Source organism: Trifolium pratense, linkage group LG4 (genome assembly GCF_020283565.1).
Source record: "Trifolium pratense cultivar HEN17-A07 linkage group LG4, ARS_RC_1.1, whole genome shotgun sequence".
NCBI lineage: Eukaryota > Viridiplantae > Streptophyta > Magnoliopsida > Fabales > Fabaceae > Trifolium > Trifolium pratense.
In genome coordinates, this window is record NC_060062.1 from 53,435,521 (window position 1) to 53,457,850 (window position 22,330).

The 22,330-nt window shown below is 33.4% G+C and overlaps 1 protein-coding gene across 2 annotated transcripts; it reads left to right on the top strand.

The window, feature by feature from the left end:
* Positions 1-3,353: 3,353 nt before the first annotated feature.
* Positions 3,354-19,287, top strand: LOC123924460 (alpha-glucan water dikinase, chloroplastic). 2 transcript variants are annotated; one of them, XM_045977359.1, is made up of 34 exons: positions 3,354-3,662; positions 3,777-4,054; positions 5,045-5,086; positions 5,187-5,296; positions 5,416-5,494; positions 5,605-5,696; positions 5,805-5,958; positions 6,736-6,990; positions 7,101-7,460; positions 7,560-7,670; positions 7,791-7,889; positions 7,981-8,118; positions 8,201-8,289; positions 8,587-8,721; positions 8,950-9,112; positions 9,213-9,302; positions 9,389-9,574; positions 10,001-10,063; positions 10,156-10,218; positions 10,319-10,378; positions 10,907-11,059; positions 11,649-11,732; positions 12,284-12,460; positions 12,536-12,642; positions 12,784-12,997; positions 14,244-14,347; positions 14,525-14,663; positions 14,830-14,955; positions 15,419-15,529; positions 16,138-16,236; positions 16,807-16,980; positions 17,101-17,193; positions 17,666-17,781; positions 18,876-19,287. In XM_045977359.1, the coding sequence occupies exons 2-34, from the start codon at positions 3,803-3,805 to the stop codon at positions 19,078-19,080; spliced, it is 4,443 nt and encodes a 1,480-aa protein (XP_045833315.1). In that variant the 5' UTR covers positions 3,354-3,662; positions 3,777-3,802; the 3' UTR covers positions 19,081-19,287. The 2 variants fall into 2 exon arrangements, with proteins under 2 accessions (XP_045833315.1, XP_045833314.1); XM_045977358.1 differs by having other exon boundaries at positions 3,506-3,662; positions 5,033-5,086.
* Positions 19,288-22,330: the final 3,043 nt, after the last annotated feature.

A 22,330-nucleotide genomic window follows, 5' to 3' on the forward strand; every position in this document is an offset into this window, starting at 1 on the left:
TTATATTAGTTCTAGGCTTAACTATACATTTGGTCCCTTACGTTTATTTTAGGTTTCAATTTGGTCCTTTACGTTTAAAAAGTATCAATTTGGTCCCTTACGTTTATTTTAAGTTTCAAGTTAGTCCTTTCCATCAATTTTGTCACATGTGGCAACCAATTTGCATATGTGGACTGACACGTGGCACTTGGACACGCTGACACGTGTACTGTTCAAACGGTGTTAGTGACAAAACTAACGGAAAGGACTAACTTGAAACCTAAAATAAATGTAAGAGACCAAATTGATACTTTTTAAACGTAAGGGACCAAATTGAAACCTAAAATAAATGTAGGGACCAAATGTGTAGCTAAAAAAATTTACACTACTATTTAAAAACATCTAAATGTTCTCTGATAATTTTTTGAACTAAATGAATTGTGGATAAAGTAAGATATTTGATTTAAGTGGTTAATAGATTTTTTGGAACGAATTGTTCGAGAGAATCCGAATTCGATTATTGATAGGAATAATTTTTTACCAGACTTTACTTACATCGCGATCCAACTCTGAAATACCAAATTTCCTTTTTCTATGAACCATAGGATGAATACTAAATTTTTTTTAAGGTGAATAGATGATGATTGAGTCACACCACCAAAAAAATATTATGATCTAGCCCAAAATAGAATAGACACTAACTTTTTTTTTTTCCTGAATCAAATTGACATTAAATTTAAGTTCAAAGTATTGGTTTTGTCTGACATGAATAAGTGGAGAACTTCGCGGTGCATAAGTTAGTAATTATATTATAACGAATATGAATTTTATAAAATTCATAGTTTGATTGAAAGTTTATATCATATAGATTATCCATAAAAAATTTGAAAAAAATTGAAAATCATTTGATATGTCATTTAGACCCATTAATATTAACTGTAAGCAATAAAAAAGCATAAACAGTTAATCTTGATAAGTCTCAATCACATATCAAATGATTTTCAATTTTTTTTCCAAAATTTTTATGGATGATCTATATGATATAAATTTTTAATCCAACGGTAGATTTTGTAAAATTCGTATTTATTATAGTATAATTACTAACTTGTGCACGTAGAGAACTTTCTCCACTTTTGCATTTAGACTTTGCCCAAAATATTTATATTTATCTTCTCAAAAACATCAAAAGAACTAACCGTCAAATGACATTAGACAACTCAATAGATGCATATTAATAGTGAAAACAAAAAGAACACGAACTCAATTTGTTTTCTTTTCTATGCCCAACCACCAACCTAATTGAAAACCGTAGATGTGTTAATCATAAACAGAAATGAATGAAATAAGGCTAATGCACAAGGGGTTCACCGTGGACAAGTAATCTACCGAATATGAATTTTATGAAATTTACTGTTGGATTGAAAGTTTATATCGTATAGATCATCCATAATTTTTTTAAAATTTTTTGAAAATCATTTGATATATTATTGAGACCCATCAAGATTTACGTTATTTAATAAACCGTTAATTTTGATCTGAGCATACCCTGTTTCGAAAAATAAAAGTCAAAAATTTTTTCCCGAAAACTTTTTTCCAAAAAAATCGGGAATTTTTTTGCAAAAAAAATAAATAAAAAATAATATAATACTGACTGTAAACCATAATATCATGTACACATTCAATCTAAACCACAAAACACGTTAGTGAGAGAGTTATCATGGTGTCCCCCTAAAATCCGCTGAAATAAATATCATATCTCTCTGCCACAAACCGAAATATATTTCATGAAATATCTACAAAGCGCAACTTAGATCCACCGTATACTCGGAATCTTGAAAAGCGATCTGTTGAGTTTACCAAAAGTGACCGTAGAATCACTGAAATTACAAAAATGGCACTATGTGAACTGATAAACGTGGAGAACAAAAGAAAAAGGGTTAATAAATAACTTCATATTGCCGACATAGTCAATGGACTAGGCTTTTTTTTTTTTTTTTTTTTTTTTTTTTTTTTTTTATATTTTTATTTTATTTAAGAAGGAAAAAAAAGATTAGGCATTCATAAGTTATGTCCAAAAATGTCATTTTTTCTTTACCAAAAACCAACAATACCCATAATTAATTCATTCAAATCGGCAAAGCACATCAATCGAAATTATTAAATATATTCGAATTTGCTAAAAATTAAAAATGATGAATTTGTGAATAAGCTCACAACATCCGAGTTAATAACATAAAACGACTCAATGTCAACAAATATAACAAAACCAACAATTGATATAATAAAATTCAAGTATCCGGAATAGTCATGCCTCCAGATCCGCAACATTGACAACTATAAAATCATTGAATCTGCACTGAATTTGGATTGAAATAAATCTACAAATTTAAACAAAACAAATACCGTATAAAAACGAGACAAACACGAGACAAACACCGTACGAAGACGGAATAATAAACAACTCCGCACTAAGAAGGAAATAAACCAACTTCATACGAATAAATCACAAAGAAAAAACTCAAATCAAATCTATAATTATGTGTAAATCACTTATTAAATTGAAAAAGAAATAAAAAGTAATCAAGAGGGTTGATTTCGGATCATAATTGATAAAAAAATCACCTATCTCTAATGGACAAATCAAGAAAAAAGCAAAAGAGAAATTATGATCGCTAATGGTCCGTTTGGTTCTATGGAAAGAAAGTGGAAGGAAAGAAAATTACGCAAACCAATGCATGATATGAAAAGAAAGTGTGAGGAAATAAAATTACGCAAGCTAATGTATGAATTTATAGATTAACTTTAGTCCAAGTTCATGCATTGGTTTGCGTAATTTTCTTTCCTTCCACTTTGTTTCTATAGAACCAAAAGGACCCTAAGAGTGTGGTGGTGGCTGAGTGAATTATACTTTCATCTTTCTAAATTCATCGTATAGTTAGTATATAAGGTTTTGGCTAAAATGAAAGAGCGAGACAAATGATGCATGGTGCACCACTTGTCAATATCTCGATAACGAAAACAAATTTTATAAAATTCATCATTTGATTGAAACTTTATATCATATAGATCATTCATATAATTTTTAGAAAAATTGAACATCATTTGATATGTTATTGAGACTCATCAAGATTAACGGTTTATGAATTTTTACTGAATACCGTTAATTTTGGTCGGTCTCAATAACACATCAAATAATGTTCAATTTTTTAAAAAATTTATATGAATAATCTATATGATATAAAGTTTCAATCCAACAATAAATTCTATAAAATTTATATTCGTTATGGAGATATTCTCTTTCATGTTAGAAGTGGCCATGAACCTAAAATTTTGAAATTTGCTTAAAATGTTGCAGAGGATATTAGAAATAAAATGGTAATAGCATGGACAGTGAAGGAAAAAGAAAGAAAGTATATATCTCCTCTCACGGACCCCACGGCCTTGTCTCAATATCCGTGTCTCCATGCGATTCCGCACGTGACTACCTCTTTTACAAAACCCTCCTCCAATTCCATCTCGCCACGTGTCCTTTACCTTCCACAAATGATGACTACCAAATCAACCGCTATCATACACTCTCACACACTTCAAAGCAACGTAGATATTTCCATTTCCATTTCCATTTTCAACTCCAATTCTCGCGAGATTCAATCTCGCACTCACACTTCACCGATTCATCAAAGGTTCATTCATTTCTCACTGTTTTCAACTAATTTCTTCACATAATCAATCATTAATTTCTTCAATTTTGCATCGCAATTTTGATGATTCTTATTTTGAGTTTTGAATTGTTGCAGAAGAAAGTGTGAGTGGATCGACAAAGATGAGTCACAGCATCTTTCATCAAACTTTGCTTTGTCAAACGCAATCGGTTGCTGAGCATCAAAGTAAGCTTAATTCTCGTGGAGGTACTGCCAATACTTTATTCCAATCGCAGAGTGTTGATAAAGAAAAGAAGCTTTTGCTTTCTACAAATTTTCGCGGGAATAAGTTGTTTGTTAGAAAACGGAAAGTTGTTATGGGAAGGAATCAAGCTATTCCGCGCGCTGTGTTAACTTCGAATGCAGGTTCTCAGGTATGCTCTTAGCAGTGAAACGTTTTGATTGTTGTTGCATCGTTTTTATTTCTTTGAATACGGTTGTTGTTACTATTTATGGTAATGAAATAAATAGGAACTTAGTCTTAAATGTGTGAGACTTGTAATTGTAGTCTTTGAATGTATTGAAATTATTATTATATAAACGTTAGCTAGTAATCTTATGGACTAAACAGACTGACACAAGATACACCCGATGATCAAACTAACCGAGAAATTACACATTGGAAGACTAAATTGACTAACAAAAGACACATTCGAGGATTTGTAATTTTGATAAATTAAGAAATTATAACGATAGAGCCTCACATATTCAAGAATGAAAATGATTTATTATTATTATTATTATTATTATTATTATTATTATTATTATTATTATTATTATTATTTATTATTATTATTATTATTATTATTATTATTATTATTATTATTATTATTATTATTATTATTCTCTCTTGTCCGTATTATAAGCAAAAATTCACTTTTCTTGATTCATTAAATAACTGACGTATTTGATCTAATATATAGACTAGATACATCAGTTATTCAATGAACCTAAAAAGTACATTTTTGCTTGTAATAGTGACCGGAGGGAGTATTTCATTTTAGTGGAATCCAAACACATCGTTTGGTGTCTTTGAATGTGATTACTATTTTTGTTCTCTTCTGGTAACCTTGAATGCAACTTTGTTAAAATGTCCTAAGGTGAGTGTTTTAGTATTTTAATTGAATTGTAAAAATGTAAATGCTTTTTAAGCATTTTCATTCACATATTTACTATTGGCATTGTTAAAATATACAGTAATCATCATTAGTTGCTTGTATATCTACTAGTTATTTTGATGTATGTTAATTTGTGACTATGTTTTATTCAATAGCTTCATAACTTTAAATGCGGCATATTGTGTGAATTTTAATCAATGATTCAATGAATATCTTTGTTTGTCTGTTTTTTGGGGCCTGGAGCAGCTTTCGGAGAAGTTCAACCTCGATGGAAATATTGAATTGCAGGTATTCAATTGACCTGATGAATTAAATTATATTTGTATAAAAAATAAATATGCATTTTAAGAATACATTAGCTAATGGTTGCTTTGATGTGACGGAGTAGGTCAGTGTTGGTTCTTCAGGATCAGGAGCCGCAACACAAGTAGATGTTCAGCTTTCAAATACTAGTGGCCCTTTTGTTTTACATTGGGGAATTATATGTCAAAGTCAAGGGTATGCTCAGTATCAGAGTTTTTAAGTTATTTCGATATTCCTCTTGTGTTTAATGTGTTTGTATTGCAATATATCTTGTTCCTTGAAGGATATCTTCTACCTTTTTTTACTGTTTCCAGGAAGTGGGTACTTCCTTCTCGTCACCCAGATGGAACTCAAGTTTATAAGAATAGAGCTCTCAGAACTCCTTTTGTTAAAGTAAGTTCCAACTAGAAATGAAAAAAAATGTTTCTTAAACTGACTAGCCTGGTTCAAATATTTATTTGCTTATTGTTTGATTAATTGTTCTTTTATTTTTCTCTTATTAGTCTGGGTCAGGATCCTTACTTAGGATAGAAATTGACGATCCTGCCGCACAAGCCATCGAGTTCCTTATAATTGACGAAGCTCAGAATAAGTGGTGTGGTTATCATAATCCAGTCTCTTTTTTACCCTATATTTAACCTTCAATGTTATTGTGAAATTGAATATAGTTATTTGCTTCTTTGTTTGCTTTTTCGAAGTAAAGGTATAAAAACCATGGCGACAACTTTCACATCAAGTTACCAGTAAAAGATAAGCTAGTTCAGCAAGTTTCAGTTCCTGAAGACCTTGTACAAATTCAAGCATATATTAGGTGGGAACGAAAGGGTAAGCAGTCATACAACCCAGAGCAAGAGAAGGTCAGTAATCAAGTAGTGTTCATGTCTTGCATTTAGCTGCTAGGTTTTGCTTCATACAAAGTTTCTTTCAGCTGATTACTTTTATGATTTTCATGGTTTCCTATTTGGTTTGTTTCACTTTCCAATTTCATTGCTACATTGTTTTGATGCTTTGTCTATAGAGAACATATCTGTTCCTTTGATCTATCCAGAGTACACATCCTTGATTATACACATCTTAACAACCTCTTAAAAAGATTAGTCTCTGCAATCTACTATTAATGTTATGATTATGTATATGCTCTAGTTAAATTGCCATAACCCCTTCCTGGTCCATGTCTTTATTTTTTCATGGTCCTGGTCCTCATTTAAAATTATTCTAGGATCCTTTATAAATAATGGGTTTTAAGCCCCACTCTCTAGTTTCTATGTTTAGTTTCCATGAAATATTAGTAATACTAATAATAGTGATAATAGTCCTTATTTTTTATGGGTTCACAATCAGTACTGTGTAGTCCATGTAGTTCTGTAGATAATGCAACATAATCTGGGAAATGTCTTTTATCACATTACTGTCATTCTCATGTGATAGTTATGACAGATTTTATAAAAGGAAACGTGGGCAGAAGGATAGTTATGTCATTCTCGTGTCTTTTATCGAGTCCTATCATCATGTAGTTTTGGAACTTGGGATTTAGAATTCTACAAAGTGTTATCTAGATACGTTTCAATTTTTAAGTCAGAACTAATGCATTTTGTCTTTCAATGCATTATTTTTATAAGGTTTTCCTTTTTTAGGAGGAATATGAAGCGGCTCGACGTGAATTACTGGAGGAAGTATCTAGGGGTACTTCTATACAAGACATTCGTGCAAGGTTGACTAATAAAGCTAGCGAGGGTGAAGTAAAGGAGCCTAACAAAGCTAATGCTGCTGAAGTAAATAAGCCTTCTGCTTCAAAAACAAAGACCATCCCTGAGGAACTTGTACAGATTCAAGCTTTTATACGCTGGGAAAAATCTGGGAAGCCTAATTATTCTCCAGAACAACAACTTGTAACCTTATAAAATCCTTTCTGCTGAACATTAATTACTTAGAGTTTCAACTTTATAATGTTTATTTTATCTTATCGGGCCTTTTTGCTCTCTTTCCTTAATTGACTTAGATTGAATTTGAGGAAGCAAGAAAAGAGTTGCAAGCTGAGCTTGAGAAGGGTGCCTCTGTGGATGAGATACAAAAGAAGATTACCAAAGGAGAGATACAAACCAAAGTTTCCAAGCAATTGAAAACCCAAAAATACTTTCGCTCTGAACGAATACAACGGAAAAAGAGAGATCTGACGCAGCTTATCAACAAAAATGCCGCTGAAAACATAGACCAACAAATTGTAGATGCATACCAACAATCTATAGATGCTCCAAAGACTTTGACAGTAATTGAAAGATATGCCAAGGCAAGGGAGGAATTTGATACGGGTAGTGTTTTGAATAGAAAAATATACAAGCTTGCTAATAATGATCTATTGGTGAGACACTTTCATCAACTTGCTGTTGTGTTTTTCATCTCTTTTTAAGCAGGTGTGCTTTTGTTTATGATCCTAATTTTAATTATTTCATTCTTTAAGGTCCTCATTACCAAAGATGGTGGTAAGATAAAGGTTCACCTGGCTACAGACTACAAAATACCTGTTACACTTCACTGGGCCTTATCTAGAACAACACCTGGAGAGTGGTTGGTGAGTGTATATTGTTAACTCTAGAATTGACAGAACACTTTTAATGTGTAAATTGATGTATCTGTTGGATGTCTATCTCATTTGGGTTTTTATTTACATGGAATGTAATGTCAATCTTAGGAACCACCGGCAGGTTCTATACCCCCTGGGTCTGTTATTATGGATAAGGCTGTAGAAACACCTTTTAAAGCCGGTTCTTCATCTGATCCTTCTTCTGAGGTTTCTACAATAACAATCTGAAGTTGTTTTCTAATCTCTTAGCTCTTTGAGATCTGAGTTTAAAATCGGATAATATCAATACAATTTTCAGGTCCAGTCTTTAGATATAGAGGTCAATGATGAAACATTTGGAGGATTAACTTTTGTCATTCTATCAGACGGACAGTGGTTAAAGAACAACGGATCAGATTTTTCTATTGAATTTGGTGGGAAGAAGCAGATACAAAAGGTTACACTTCGTGGAATTGTATCAGTGGTTCCTCTAAATCAACATATATTGATCGATTTACAATACTATTTTTCCATTGAAGGATGTTGGTGATGGCAAAGGTACAGCTAAGTCCTTGCTGGATAAAATAGCAGAAGTGGAAAGTGAGGCACAAAAGTCCTTTATGCATAGGTAAGTAACCCCTCAAAAAGTTGAAGAAAGTAATTGAATAATAATTTCATGTCTTGTTACTACAGTCTTAGACTGTTATTTATAGGTAACTTGTTTATCGTTGAACTTAATCTATGTACGAGTTCATCAATATTGGCATCTTTTATTCCTTGACTGGATGCTGTGAGTTCACCAATATAATATTTCTTGGATCTGAGGTAGCCAATATTGGTTCAATGTATTCACCAAAATATTTATTAGGATGTTACTTTGTTCAGTAGAATCTTTGCATGTCACTTATACATCTGTGTTTTGCAGATTTAATATTGCAGCGGATTTGATAGATCAGGCCAAAAATGGTGGTCAATTGGGTCTTGCGGGTATTTTGGTGTGGATGAGATTTATGGCTACGAGACAGCTCATATGGAACAAAAATTACAACGTGAAGCCACGGTAAACCTATAAATGTTTAGTATCCCCTTGTTTATGCACTCCAGACATTAATTTTTTTAAGCCTTCTGGAAAATATAAATTATGATTTATGATTACAAACAATTTTTTCTGCTTCAGATTTAGCTAGTTTATTGCCTTTCTTTTGTTAACAGGCTAATTCATTTGTTATAATATATCTTTATGTCTGCTTAATCTCTGATCATAAGCATCGGTTACTGATTGGAACAGTGAGATAAGTAAAGCCCAGGATAGGCTTACAGAGTTGCTCCAGAATGTTTATGCAAGTTATCCACAGTACAGGGAAGTTGTGAGGATGATCCTTTCTACTGTTGGTCGTGGAGGTGAAGGTGATGTGGGACAGCGTATTCGAGACGAAATCCTTGTCATCCAGGTAGATATGATTTTTATCTACTTTTGCTTAGAGTTCTGCATATTTCTCTCCTCTCTACATTGATCTTAAATTACAAATAAAAATTCTGTTTGGTTTGTAGAGTAAAAATCATTGCAAGGGTGGAATGATGGAGGAATGGCACCAAAAGTTACACAATAATACTAGTCCTGATGATGTTGTAATCTGTCAGGTAATATGCTGGTTGCTGATCTCTTGGTAATACTTATAGTTTCCTTGTCCTCATCACCTCTGATAATTTGGTAAAAATCTCCCCAGGCACTAATTGATTATATAAGTAGCGACTTTGATATTTCTGTTTATTGGAAAACATTGAATGACAATGGAATAACAAAAGAACGTCTTCTGAGTTATGACCGTGCCATCCGTAACGAACCCAATTTTAGTAGAGATCAGAAGGAAGGTCTTTTGCGAGATCTGGGACACTACATGAGGACATTGAAGGTTAGATTCATTTGTGGCTTAAGTTGAGTTCTATTTTGCTTTCTTATTCTTCTTTTCCAGCTAGTGATTTTGCATTTGTTGAAAATGTTCTTGGCTTCTATTCAATATTTTTATTTTTTGTTATGTTTCTTAGTGTTTTTCCAAACTGGGTACATATACATTGGAATATCATCACAATAGATATGTTAATGATAAGCTGCAAGGGGGATGGGCAAGTTTCATTGGGTTACTATCTTGCATTCTGTAGGCACCCACTACTGCAACAGATTATTTGAATAGTTGTTTATTCTTTCGTTCCCTTTTTTTTGTGGTCTTGTAAGAAAACATATTAATCCTTGTTGACTACCAGTACTCTTAACATATTTGGCCTACTTGTCAATTACGTTTTGTCATATGATGATTTTGGTTTGATTATATAATATGCAGGCAGTTCATTCAGGTGCAGATCTTGAATCAGCTATTACAAACTGCTTAGGCTACAAATCTGAGGTAACAAGATTGTTAAGACTTCTTTTGCCGAGGACAGTTTTTCTTATATTTGTAGAGACCATTCCATGAATTTATACTCTATTATTCTTCAGGGTCAGGGCTTCATGGTTGGGGTGCAGATAAATCCAGTGCCTGGTTTGCCATCTGGTTTTACTGTAATGTCATCTTACTTTGAATGATTTTTTATTTTTTTTGTGAAACTGTTATAGTACCTCCTGAACTATAACAATTATTTCTCTGATCTGTCTCAATCAGGAATTAGCTCAGTTTGTCATGGAACATGTTGAAGAAAAGAATGTTGAACCTCTGCTTGAGGTATATGCGGCTTTAATATTGTAGTAAATATTTCTGATATATTTCAAAGTAGTAAAGAGAGTACATGCATTAATTCGTTTAAATAGACTACTCTAAACCTAATGAGCTCAATTAATGGGCCGACTACAATTATTACTAATATAGGTTATCGACAACATTCCCCCTCAAACTGGCGAATGAATATCTATCATTCACAGTTTGCAATAAGTTGGTTGAAATGTTATGTTGGTAATCTCTTTGTTAACACATCTTCCAACTGATGCCCAGAAGGACTATAGATTGTAGTTATCTAGCTTCTCTTTAATATCTTCTATGTAGACTGTAGTTATCTAGCTTCTCTTTAATATCTTCTATGTAGACTGTAGTTATCAATCCATTCCACCTCATTCTTTGTAAAAAAATAAATATATTCTCATTCTGATAAGATATAACCAAGATATTCAGAGGTGTTTCTAGATAAATCATAACAGTTTGTATATATAACTTACACTTCCGCTATTGATATGTATGCATGATTGTTTTCAATAGGGTTTGCTAGAGGCTCGTCAGGATCTACGACCATTACTCAATAAGTCCCAAAGTCGCCTGAAAGATCTTTTATTTTTGGATATTGCCCTTGATTCTACGGTTAGAACAGCAGTAGAAAGGGCATATGAGGAATTAAATAATGCTGGACCTGAGGTGATTCCTTGTTTTGAGGGTCTAATAAATGTTGCTCACTGTTATTTTTTATGTTGTATATATATTATATGGGGAGGGATCAAATTACACCGGTGTAACATTTGAGTAATGTTACACCGCTCAATAACGCTTCAACGAATACAAATTTTACAAAATCCACCGTTGGATTGAAAGTTTATATCATTTAGATCATCCATGTTCAATTTGACAAAAATCTAAAATCGTTTGATATGTTATTGAGATCGATCAAGATTAACGCTTTATGTGTTTTTATTGAATACCGTTAAGCTTGATCAATCTCAATAACATATCAAATGATTTTAGATTTTTATAGAATTGAACATGAATGATCTATATGATATAAACTTTCAATCCAACTGTGGATTTTGTAAAATTTGTATTCATTGAAGTGTTATTGAGCGGTGTAACATTACTCAAATGTTACACCGGTGTAATTTGATCCCTCCCCTATATATATAATTTTTAAATCAGTAATTTTATAGAACTTTTTTCTTGGAAAAGAGTATTTTTATAGAACTTAAATATGCAATGACATGACTCTTGATATTCTGATGTGCGGACTATGCAGAAAATAATGTACTTTATCTGCTTGGTACTTGAAAACCTTGCACTTTCATCAGACGACAATGAAGATCTCATCTACTGTTTGAAGGTATAGTGATATGTTCATTTTTATTTTATACTCACCGGTCATATCATTATTTCAAGACAGTCAGTCTGGTTTCTCATCTGAAACAGGATTCACTTCACTAACAGCAAAGAGTTGTGTTGTGCATTTCTTTAATAGTGTTTTGTCTTAAATGCAAGCTGAGTTTACTTAACGGTGGACAAGTAGGATTCCTGTTATTACCATAAAATTTAAATCCATGATATCTTGTCAGGTTGATTCTGGACAGAGCCATGACCTGTATTATTTTCAGTTGTTCATTATGTGCAATTTTTTTTATCTTGGTCAGTCACTGTTTATAATTATTTAAAATAATACCAAATGGTGTGAGAGTTTTATTAATGCTTGTTCCATATTAATTTGAAATTGGTTTGAGCAAAATCAAACCTCTCTAAACTGATTGTGAATGGCTCATGATAATACTAAAATACAATTGCTAAATGGAAGTAATGTCTAAGCTGCTGTAGATGTTTGTGGTCTATCTGTCTAGCTAAATAAAAACCACAATCTAATATTTTATTTTTTTCCTTTTAAAGGGATGGAATCTTGCCTTAAGCATGTGTAAAGGTAAAGACACTCAGTGGGCATTGTATGCAAAGTCAGTCCTTGACAGAACACGCCTTGCACTCACAAATAAGGCAGAGTCATACCAGAAAATTCTTCAGCCATCGGCTGAATATCTTGGATCATTACTTGGCGTGGAAAATTGGGCTGTATGTGTATTTTTAGTTTATTTAACTCTTCTGTCTTTGTGCTCTTGTTTCTCAACTGAAAATCTCCTCTTGCAGGTGGAAATATTTACTGAAGAAATTATCCGTGCTGGATCTGCAGCTTCTTTGTCTACTCTTGTAAATCGACTAGATCCTGTACTCCGAAAGACTGCTAATCTTGGAAGGTGGGGTTAATCACGCTTTTCAACTTGAGTCCATGATTTCATCTTCAATATAATATAGCTCACTTAAACTATGACGTCGTTCATTTTTTGGTTGTTTTGATATTGATGACTTTCTGACGTAATTCTAGTTGCCTGGAACAGTTGGCAGGTTATTAGCCCAATTGAAACTGTTGGATATGTTGAGGTCGTGGATGAGTTGCTAGCTGTTCAAAACAAATCATATGAGCGACCTACAATTTTGATAGCCAAGAGCGTGAAGGGAGAAGAGGAAATTCCAGATGGTACAGTTGCTGTCTTGACACCTGATATGCCAGATGTCCTTTCTCATGTATCTGTGCGAGCAAGAAATAGCAAGGTATCCTGCTTCGAATAACTTGTATTTTTTGCATATATTTAAAGCTACTACTGTTGAATAATGGGCCTATGTTTTTCATGTTTATTTTTGTGTTTTATCAGTGATGTTTATTCAAAAAAGGCAATCTCACTTTCACTCCTCAAATATAATGACATATTGTAGTATATGGGCAAACTGTAAACTAATGCACTTCATGAAAAACTATGGGTGTGTTTGATTTGCAATAAAATGAGGTACTGGACATGACAAAAATATGTCTCGTGTTTGGTTTGAAATTTGACCATGGGAATGGACAATAAAGGGCTGAAGGAATGAGCAAAAATTCAAAATTTTGTACCTTACTAAACCATGGTACAAATTTTTGTCGATGGATAAACTATCACCAAGATAAAAAATATTCTTACCTAATTATTACATATTCTCTCCCCCTCTCCTCTCCTCTCTCTCTCTCACATAATATACTATATAAAATAATTTATATATTTTATACATGTATATTGTATATACCATAAAGGTTATTGTAGTAATTTTCACATTATTTTGTTTGTGCTGTATCCATTGTTCACCAAATATCGCACATGACAAAAATTCTCCAGTACATTCAAAGATCGTTCAATACTGTTCTGTCCAGTAATTGTTCTTTTGCAAATCACATAGACCTTATAACTTTTAAACAAAATTATTTACTGTTGTGTTAAAAATATGTTTGCTTCAATTTAGGCTGATTCGCAATTTGATTGTCATTATATTCAATACCCTTACAGTGAAATTCTGTGAAGTGATATATATAATGTTTAAATTAAAACTCGACCAATTGACAATGTTGTAACTTGTAATACTTGACAAACCTGCATCATCCAACTACCCTTTTATTGAATGCATTATTATTAATCTAACAAATACATTATAAAATAATTATCATATTGAGCATTCAACAAATTACCATATAGGTCATATTTTATTAATTAAGTTCATAAAGACAATCTATGCTTGGTGGTCTATCATTAGAGTTCAAAGAATCTTTTTATCAATGTAAAATTTTACGAGCATGATAAATAGTAATATAATTATTTCTTAGCATGGTAAATGATATGATATGGTTAGGACACTCTGGCGTTGACTGATTCATGTAGTTGAACCCATCTAGTGGAATAAAGGCTGAGTTGTATGATAATTGATTAGATATTTATTTCTAATCAGATTTACTATGTACTGTTTGGAAATACTAAGGTTTCAAGATTTCCAGGTGTGTTTTGCGACATGTTTTGATCCCGATATCTTTGCTGACCTCCAATCAAATAAAGGAAAGCTCCTGCGCTTAAAGCCTACGTCTGCTGAGGTAGTTTACAGGTAACATTTATGATTAGCTTCGGTCTATCAGTTTATATTTTATGTACCCATATCCTTTTCTGTGATGGTTGAATGCCTTTTTATTAAAACATTCACTTTACATCCCGGTGAACAACCTAAATTGCACTTTAGTTACCATTTTAGCACCATTTTTCTTAATTGTGGGGGTTCTTACAGTGAGGTCAAGGAGGGTGAGGATATTGATGACAAATCAACCGACCTGAAAGAAGATGGTTCTGTTCCAACTTTATCTTTGGTCAGAAAGCAGTTCAGTGGTAGATATGCTATCTCATCTGAAGAATTCACTGGTGAAATGGTTAGATTTTATAAATGTGTCGCTAAATTTAAGCAGTTATAGTTGTATTGACTTGCGTCTGTCCATCTAGCCTTTATTAGGCCAAACACTTGTTATGTTATGACTCTGTCACTGTTCTAGTTCTGTCTTCCTTAAGTATAACTTTTGTAAGGTTGTGTTTTCCCAGGTTGGAGCTAAATCTCGTAATATCTCTTACTTGAAAGGAAAGGTGCCTTCTTGGGTAGGAATACCTACCTCGGTTGCCATACCATTTGGAGTTTTTGAACATGTTCTCTCTGATAAGTCAAATCAGGTTCTGCTTATTATCTCTTATTTTCTACATGTTATTATCTTGCATAATAAGCTTTGCAGCTCGTATTCTGTGGTTATCTTGCATAATAAATCAGCTTCCTGATTCTGGCTGTATTGTATTAGTAACTCTTCATTGGAGCATAGATTTGAATACAATACAAACTTAGGTAATAATCCAATAGTCAGAGTTTGTGATGAGTGAACTTTTTGTAATATATCTCGAAAAATGGGGTTCCCTGCCTTCTGGAAGTTGCTTTATGAGTGTTGTAGTCAGGGAGTATTAAGATAAGGTTCTGGTCAAGAACCTACTTCTGGCAAAGGATAACATTAAAGTCTGTTAGCCTTAGGATTGAATTTCAAAGATTATTTAGATGTATGGGCGGCATCTAGTTCTTTATTTTTCATTTGCTTTATATAAATCTCTCCTGTAGTTTAATAATATTGGACAGCATATTAACCAACAGGTTGTGGCTGAGAAGGTCAATATTTTGAAAAAGAAGTTAACTGAAGGAGACTTCAGTGCCCTCAAGGAGATTCGTGAAACAGTTTTAGAGTTGAATGCACCACCCAAGTTGGTATGTTCTTTTTAATCTTAGGCTTAATATTGGCATGACATCTTTACCCAAAAAAAAATAAAAATAATGGCATGACATGACATTCATAGTTCTATCTTTGATTATTGTAGTTGCATATGAAATTGCAGAAAAATATTTTATTTTCCTTGATTGCTTGAGTATGAGATGATAGTATAAATAGGGAATTATCAAAACAGCTGTACACTAATCCATACCTAGAAAACAGGAAGACAGCCTCCTCCTAAATGTTAACAAACAAAAAATTATGGAGATCCTTATAAAAAAATTATGGTGACTCCTAGCTGTACATAGTGAGAGATGTTCGAAGAAACTCAGGAAGTAATCACCAACAAAAATTGAAAATGGCCTTACTCTAAATGAATATATTGAAAATTTGATTTGAATAGATGATCTCGGCAAATGAGAAGAGGGAAATGGAGGGAAGGGAATATATAAAGGAGAGGTGTGGAGGGAAATGAGTTTTGTTTTGTTTTTATTTTCTCCTCATGCTGGATTGCCAAAGGTTGATATGCAGTCTAGTGTTTTTAGGTTACTATTTAAAATGGTGTATAGTCTTACAGATGACACCAATGAATTGATTATTTCAGGTAGAGGAATTGAAAACTACAATGAAGGGTTCTGGGATGCCTTGGCCGGGTGATGAAGGTGAACAACGCTGGGGACAGGCATGGAAGGCTATAAAAAAAGTGAGACTTCTTTCCATATACTATATTTTGATGCCTGTTTATATATCATGCTCACAAATAAAAAGTTTCTTTTCTTGTATATTTGGGCCACATTCCACTTCTCTTACTTTTTCAACATGGTCAACATAAATTTCAAAAAAATTAATGAGGTGTTAATGGAGGCTTATCTTTACAAGTTTTCTTTCATATTAAATATTCTTTGCATAAATAACGTGTTATGGAAATCACTCGTTCTTCAGACTTCATTTCCCTGAACTAATGTTTACATAACTTTCCTGGATTCGTGACAATCAAGAATGTATTGATCCTTAATATGACACATGGAATGGGTTAAAAAAAATTAAATGAAGTTTGTGGCAATGGTTTTCCTTTGCCATGCAGTTTTATGTACAATTTACTACTCTCCACTGATTTTTCTCATTCCTCATTGATGTTCTTAAATTTTCCAAAGTTGTTACACTGGGACATCTTATTTCAAATTTTAGTGAAATCAAAATCTTTGTGGTATTATGGTAATCTTTTTTTAGTGCTCATGGATCTCTGTAATTGATTTTCTTGACTGACAAAAAGGTGTGGGGCTCAAAGTGGAATGAAAGAGCGTACTTCAGCACAAGAAAAGTAAAACTGGACCACGATTATCTTTCCATGTCCGTCCTTGTACAGGAAGTGATTAATGCTGACTATGCTTTTGTCATCCACACAACCAATCCAACCTCTGGAGACTCTTCAGAAATATATACAGAGGTATAATTAATAATTTCATGATTCTTTGCCTATGCTTCAACAAATTTGAAGAAACATATTCACCATTTGAAGAGATTATGGCAATAAGAAGAGACATTGTGTGATTCTCTTTTGATATAGGTTGTAAAGGGACTAGGTGAAACACTGGTTGGAGCTTATCCTGGCCGTGCTTTGAGTTTTATCTGCAAAAAACATGATTTGAACTCTCCTCAGGTGATTTTGTTGTAGCATTTTTTTTCCCAGTGTCGTTTATGCTTCGTGCTTGTTATCATTCTTGTAATGATTATTTTTGAAATTACATAGTCAGTTTATCTGGACAAGAGGGACGAAAACAACACTGAGAATAATAACATTTTGTTGAAAGTAATGCACATGACATTTTGGAATTATTTTGGATGTTATTCATCCTTATCTATACTTAAAATAGTTTCTTAGTCCCTATCAAATAAGGAAAACATATCATGAAAATAAAGAAATACATAAAATATTTTTAAGGGATAATAGAAGATACTCTAATATATTTTATGATAGAAATAGATTAATGATGTGGTGAAATATTTTCAGATATCCTAACAAGTATGGTTAGTCTATAACACCATAGTGAATGTATTGAATTACCTTCACCAGTACTGCATCAGCTCTTATAATTTTCCATTATTTTACTGATGGTTCTGGGCTTCTTTAGGTCTTGGGTTATCCTAGCAAACCTATTGGGCTATTTATAAGACGGTCAATAATTTTCCGGTCTGATTCCAATGGTGAAGATCTTGAAGGTTATGCTGGTGCTGGTCTTTATGACAGGTAAAATTTGACATATATTCTTCGATGAGCATCTTTTGTAGAACTAATGGAATTTGATGAACTAATGTAACCACATGTTTAATTTATATTAATGAAATGGCTTTGGGTAACTCTTTACTTTGGCATCTATTCATCAATGGGCATCTTTATGTTTAATGAAGTGGCTTTTGGCAACTCTATACCCTAGTAATAAAAATGAAATTGAGGTAAATTATATCAAACACGCTGACATCACATTCCTAACAAATTGACATGAATGTGCGCAGCATAACTTGTCCTTTGCTTAACAGTGTTGTCCAGCAAAATGTCCATATATTGATGGTGTTTTCTTCTCCTTATAAAGGACGGGGTTGGGACAAATCCTTCCGACGTGTCTTGGACGAGGTCCCTCTGGGGGAACTGTTACCTAGGTAGTGTGTTGTAGAGGGGACCAATCCTTCTGTTTGGTACTGTAGATAGGCACCACTAGCTGACCTTGCTTTGGGCTTAGTATAATCTAAATTGTCTACCACCTTATGTTCTGGCCCCTTTTTGCGGACCCTTAGGAAATGTCTGAATAGTTACCCCCAACATGGTGCCGAGCTAGCACCGGGACCAATACAACAGCCTTGGTTCTGAGATGCAAGCTTCAGCACCAAGATGACAGTCTTCCTACTAAACCTTTGGATTCACAGTAATGTTCTTTTGAATACCCTCCAACAAACACTCCATGGCCAGCGGTCTTTCTTCTATGCGAGGATCCTGGTGTTAGATATTGTTGGTTCGGAGGTTGGAGTGGGAACTGTCCCTTCTTCGGCTAGTTTTTTAAGATATTTGAAAAAACAAAAATGGTATTATAAGATATTATTACATATTAGTAAAAAAGAAATATAGTACTACATACATTCGGATTAAACTTAACAATTATAAATAAACTCTATTCATGAGAGCTCATAGTCTCACCAGCAGTTGTCAGTTTATGTATAAAGTTTCAGTTTGTCGATAAATTGTGTACACTTAGAGATTAATTTGTTCTGTGAACCCTTTGAAATAGGCGTTTTGCAATTCTATATCATGCTATCTGTACTGGTTAACTGAGTTTTCCTTGTGAACAGTGTGCCAATGGATGAAGAGGATAAAGTGGTGCTAGATTACTCATCAGATAAACTGATGATTGATGGCAGTTTTCGCCAGTCAATCATGTCAAGCATTGCCCGTGCAGGACATGCAATTGAAGAGTTGTATGGCACTCCTCAGGACATTGAAGGTGTCATCAAGGATGGAAAAGTCTATGTTGTCCAGACCAGACCACAAGTGTAGGTCTCTAGACTCATAACAGATAAGCCTCACATCTCAACTACGTTCATCACCATATAGTATACGACATTTCAAATAAAACGCGAGTAGCTTCTTGCGAAATTGAGAGCTTTGGTTTGTACTTTTAATGTAACTATATATACATGAAAATAAGGAATAATGTGCAACTATAGAATAATGTAAATACATAATCATTTATTTTTGGCTAAATTGCATTTTTAACCCCCTAAGTTTCACAAATTTGCGATTTTGGCCCCATAATTTTCAAAATAGCATTTTTGGCCCCTATCTTTACCGCCTATTGCAAAAGGTCAAATTTTACCAAGTCAACGTGTCTATCTTCATCCTTGCACAAACTACCAATACATAATCATAAAACAAGTTGCAAAATTGCATCTCCTTTCCAAAGATTTATGTACAAATTTTAATGGTTTTTAGAAAAAAAATGTCCATTCACTTTTCTGCAAATTTTTAGACCATTAGATTGCAAAGTAAAGGAAATGGCAGCATACATTTTAATATAGTTCAATGGAGGTTTTTCAATAAAAAATAAAAAATGGATGATAGACTAAAATTACATAAATAATAGACATTATCCAGGTTTGAGCAATGTGACAAGTGCAATTTTCACAAGAAGTTGTATGTCTTTCAATTTCAAGGATTTTGCCCAAATTGATGCTAGAACAGATCTGCTTTGGATGAAAATGAAGAGACGTAGGAGGGAACGGTGTTGATTAATTAGGAAGAGATGGTGATGATTAATAAGATTTTCCTTCCATTCATATTTTTTTTAAATATTAGGTGGCAAAAGAAGTCGATGTGGCAGTTGAGTCACTTAAGTGACCTGACACATCAGCAATTTGGTCCCTTAACTTTATCTCCGTTTTTCAAAAGGGTCCTTCCGTCAGCTTTTTTGTGTGCATAAAACGTTGTTCCTGACAGGTGGTGTTGACGGAATCTATGTGGCACTGGACGTATTACATGCCAGGAATCAGATTGATGCTTATATAAAATTAGATGTTTGTGATTTGGGAATAAAATTAGGGTTCAAGTAGCCATTTCGTCTTCATCTCTCTGGATCCCCCATGTCAGTTCTTCTGAACTTTTTGTTTGCTGTCCAGAATCATCAACATGTCGAGCGCTCCCCAGAATTCAAGGAGCCAAGGTCGTTCAGTGCAACGCAGGAGTAACAACACAGCTGAAGAACATGTTCATTCGTTTGAATCTGTGGGTGCTGTTTTGAGAAGACAAGCAAAGAGAGAATGTCTATGTGAAGAACTTGTCCTTCACACAGTAACTGACATTACAAGCTTGAATTTTGGGAAAAAATTCTGGGGATGTAGAAACTATAGAAATTGCAATGATAAAGGGTGTAGTTTTTTTAAGTGGTTTGATGATGATATTGTTGATGAAAGAGATTTGAAAATTGAGAGGCAAAAGAAGAAAAAATTGAAGTTGAAGAATGATTTAGCTAGTACAAGGAAATGGTTGAAGATGTCAATGGTGTTTGCATTTGTTTGTTTTGGTTTAAATCTAGGGTTAGTTACACTGCTTTTGTCCAGTGGCTGAGCAATTTGGGTTCAAATGTGTTTGAAGTAATTGTGTTAACGGTGACAATGTAATTGTGTTGTTGGTGATCAATCTAATCTGAATTTAGAAATCAATGAACATGAATTGTTGGTTATGAGAGAGAGAGTGTACCTGTGTGTGTGAGAGAGAGAGAGTATCAAATTATTCTCACAATATATTGTTATCATCAAAACTAAAAAATTAGAGACGTACTCAGGTCCATTTTGGTTCAACATTCTAGCAAGCTTCATATGTTTCCTTTCTATGGTACTCAGGTCTCAGGTACGTACTGATATGGATCAATGTCCCTGTCTCTCATACAAGCAATGGCATGACAGAAAGGTAAGCCTGTCAACATCCATTTACTACATATGAGCATTCCCTGACACTAAACTTGTCACCGGTGGAAGAAATGTGCCTAACTTCAAAATTATCTTCACTTGCATGCCTAATCAGATTAACACAAACAAGGGACCAAAATGAAATCAACATAATTAGGGACCAATACAAATAATGTTTAATGCCAGTCAAGCAAGTTGTTGGTGAATGTTGACTCTCTCTATCAAATTTCCTTTTAATGTTTACCAAGATACTATCATTATATTTCTGAATCTTTTGCCTAGTTTTTCCCACCTCTCCATCAAATAAACACTAACAAGTTTTCTGAATCTTTTGCCTATTTGAAAGATCATACTTTATTTGATGGAGAGGTGGGAAAAACCTTAAACTAACAAGTTCTTTCAAATAGTAAAACCGCAAACACTAACAAGTTCTTTCAAATAGTAAAACCTTAAACTAAATAGAAGAAGACAAACCATAAACGAAATCCAAGAAGAATAAAAATCCAAATCCAAACCCAACAAGGAAAAACAAACCCTATTCGAAATCCAAAATAAATATCCAGCCTTAACTAATTAAACGACTTGAAGAAAGCAAACCCTTGTTGGTGTAAGCCCTAGAGGCCAATTATTTATAATTGCATAATAAATGTATTGAATAATTTACTTATCAAATAAAAGGCTTTTCTTTATTAATTTTATATATGTTAAAATGATAAAGTCCCTAGAATAGTCAGTTCACTTATGGAACGTTAAGTATGACTTAATCGTGAGATTCCATTGAATATAAGAACACTATTCTTAAACATATCCATAGTCAAGCTTTATTGTGAAATGGGATAACGTTAAAGCATAAAGACTATTATGTTGGTAGACTGATGATCATATCTCACTGATCATGGATAATGAGTTATCAAGTCTTCACATAGATATAAATGTTAAGGGTAACTTTATATCGGATTGACCCACCATGAGAATACTACATAGAGTGTTATGAAATGTCATAAGTTTTCTCATAGTGATAAAAGGTGTATTCCACCCTTCGACCTGAAACCACTATGTACCCTAGATGCAGGAGTGTAATACCTTGTTGCCATTCAAACGTTATCCGTAACTGGATAATTATAAAGTTGGTTGATGGGTATCCCACGAATCATGCTGAGGGACATGAGTGACCTAGATGGAATTTGTCCCTCCTACATAACGGGAGATATGTCTATGGGCCCAATATTGAACTAGACAAGGATGACATACTATGCCTTGTGTTCAATATAGACATGAGGGCAAAAGGGTAATTATGCACAAGATATTTATCACGGAAAGGTTAGTCAGATCACGTGACATTC

Excerpts from the sequence above, each read along its gene's own strand:
- LOC123924460 (XM_045977358.1), top strand. The coding sequence starts at position 3,803 with ATGAGTCACAGCATCTTTCATCAAACTTTGCTTTGTCAAACGCAATCG. Across the intron at positions 9,303-9,388 it reads ATGATGTTGTAATCTGTCAG|GCACTAATTGATTATATAAG; the intron begins GTAATATGCTGG and ends AAATCTCCCCAG. Across the intron at positions 14,348-14,524 it reads TCTGCTGAGGTAGTTTACAG|TGAGGTCAAGGAGGGTGAGG; the intron begins GTAACATTTATG and ends GGGTTCTTACAG.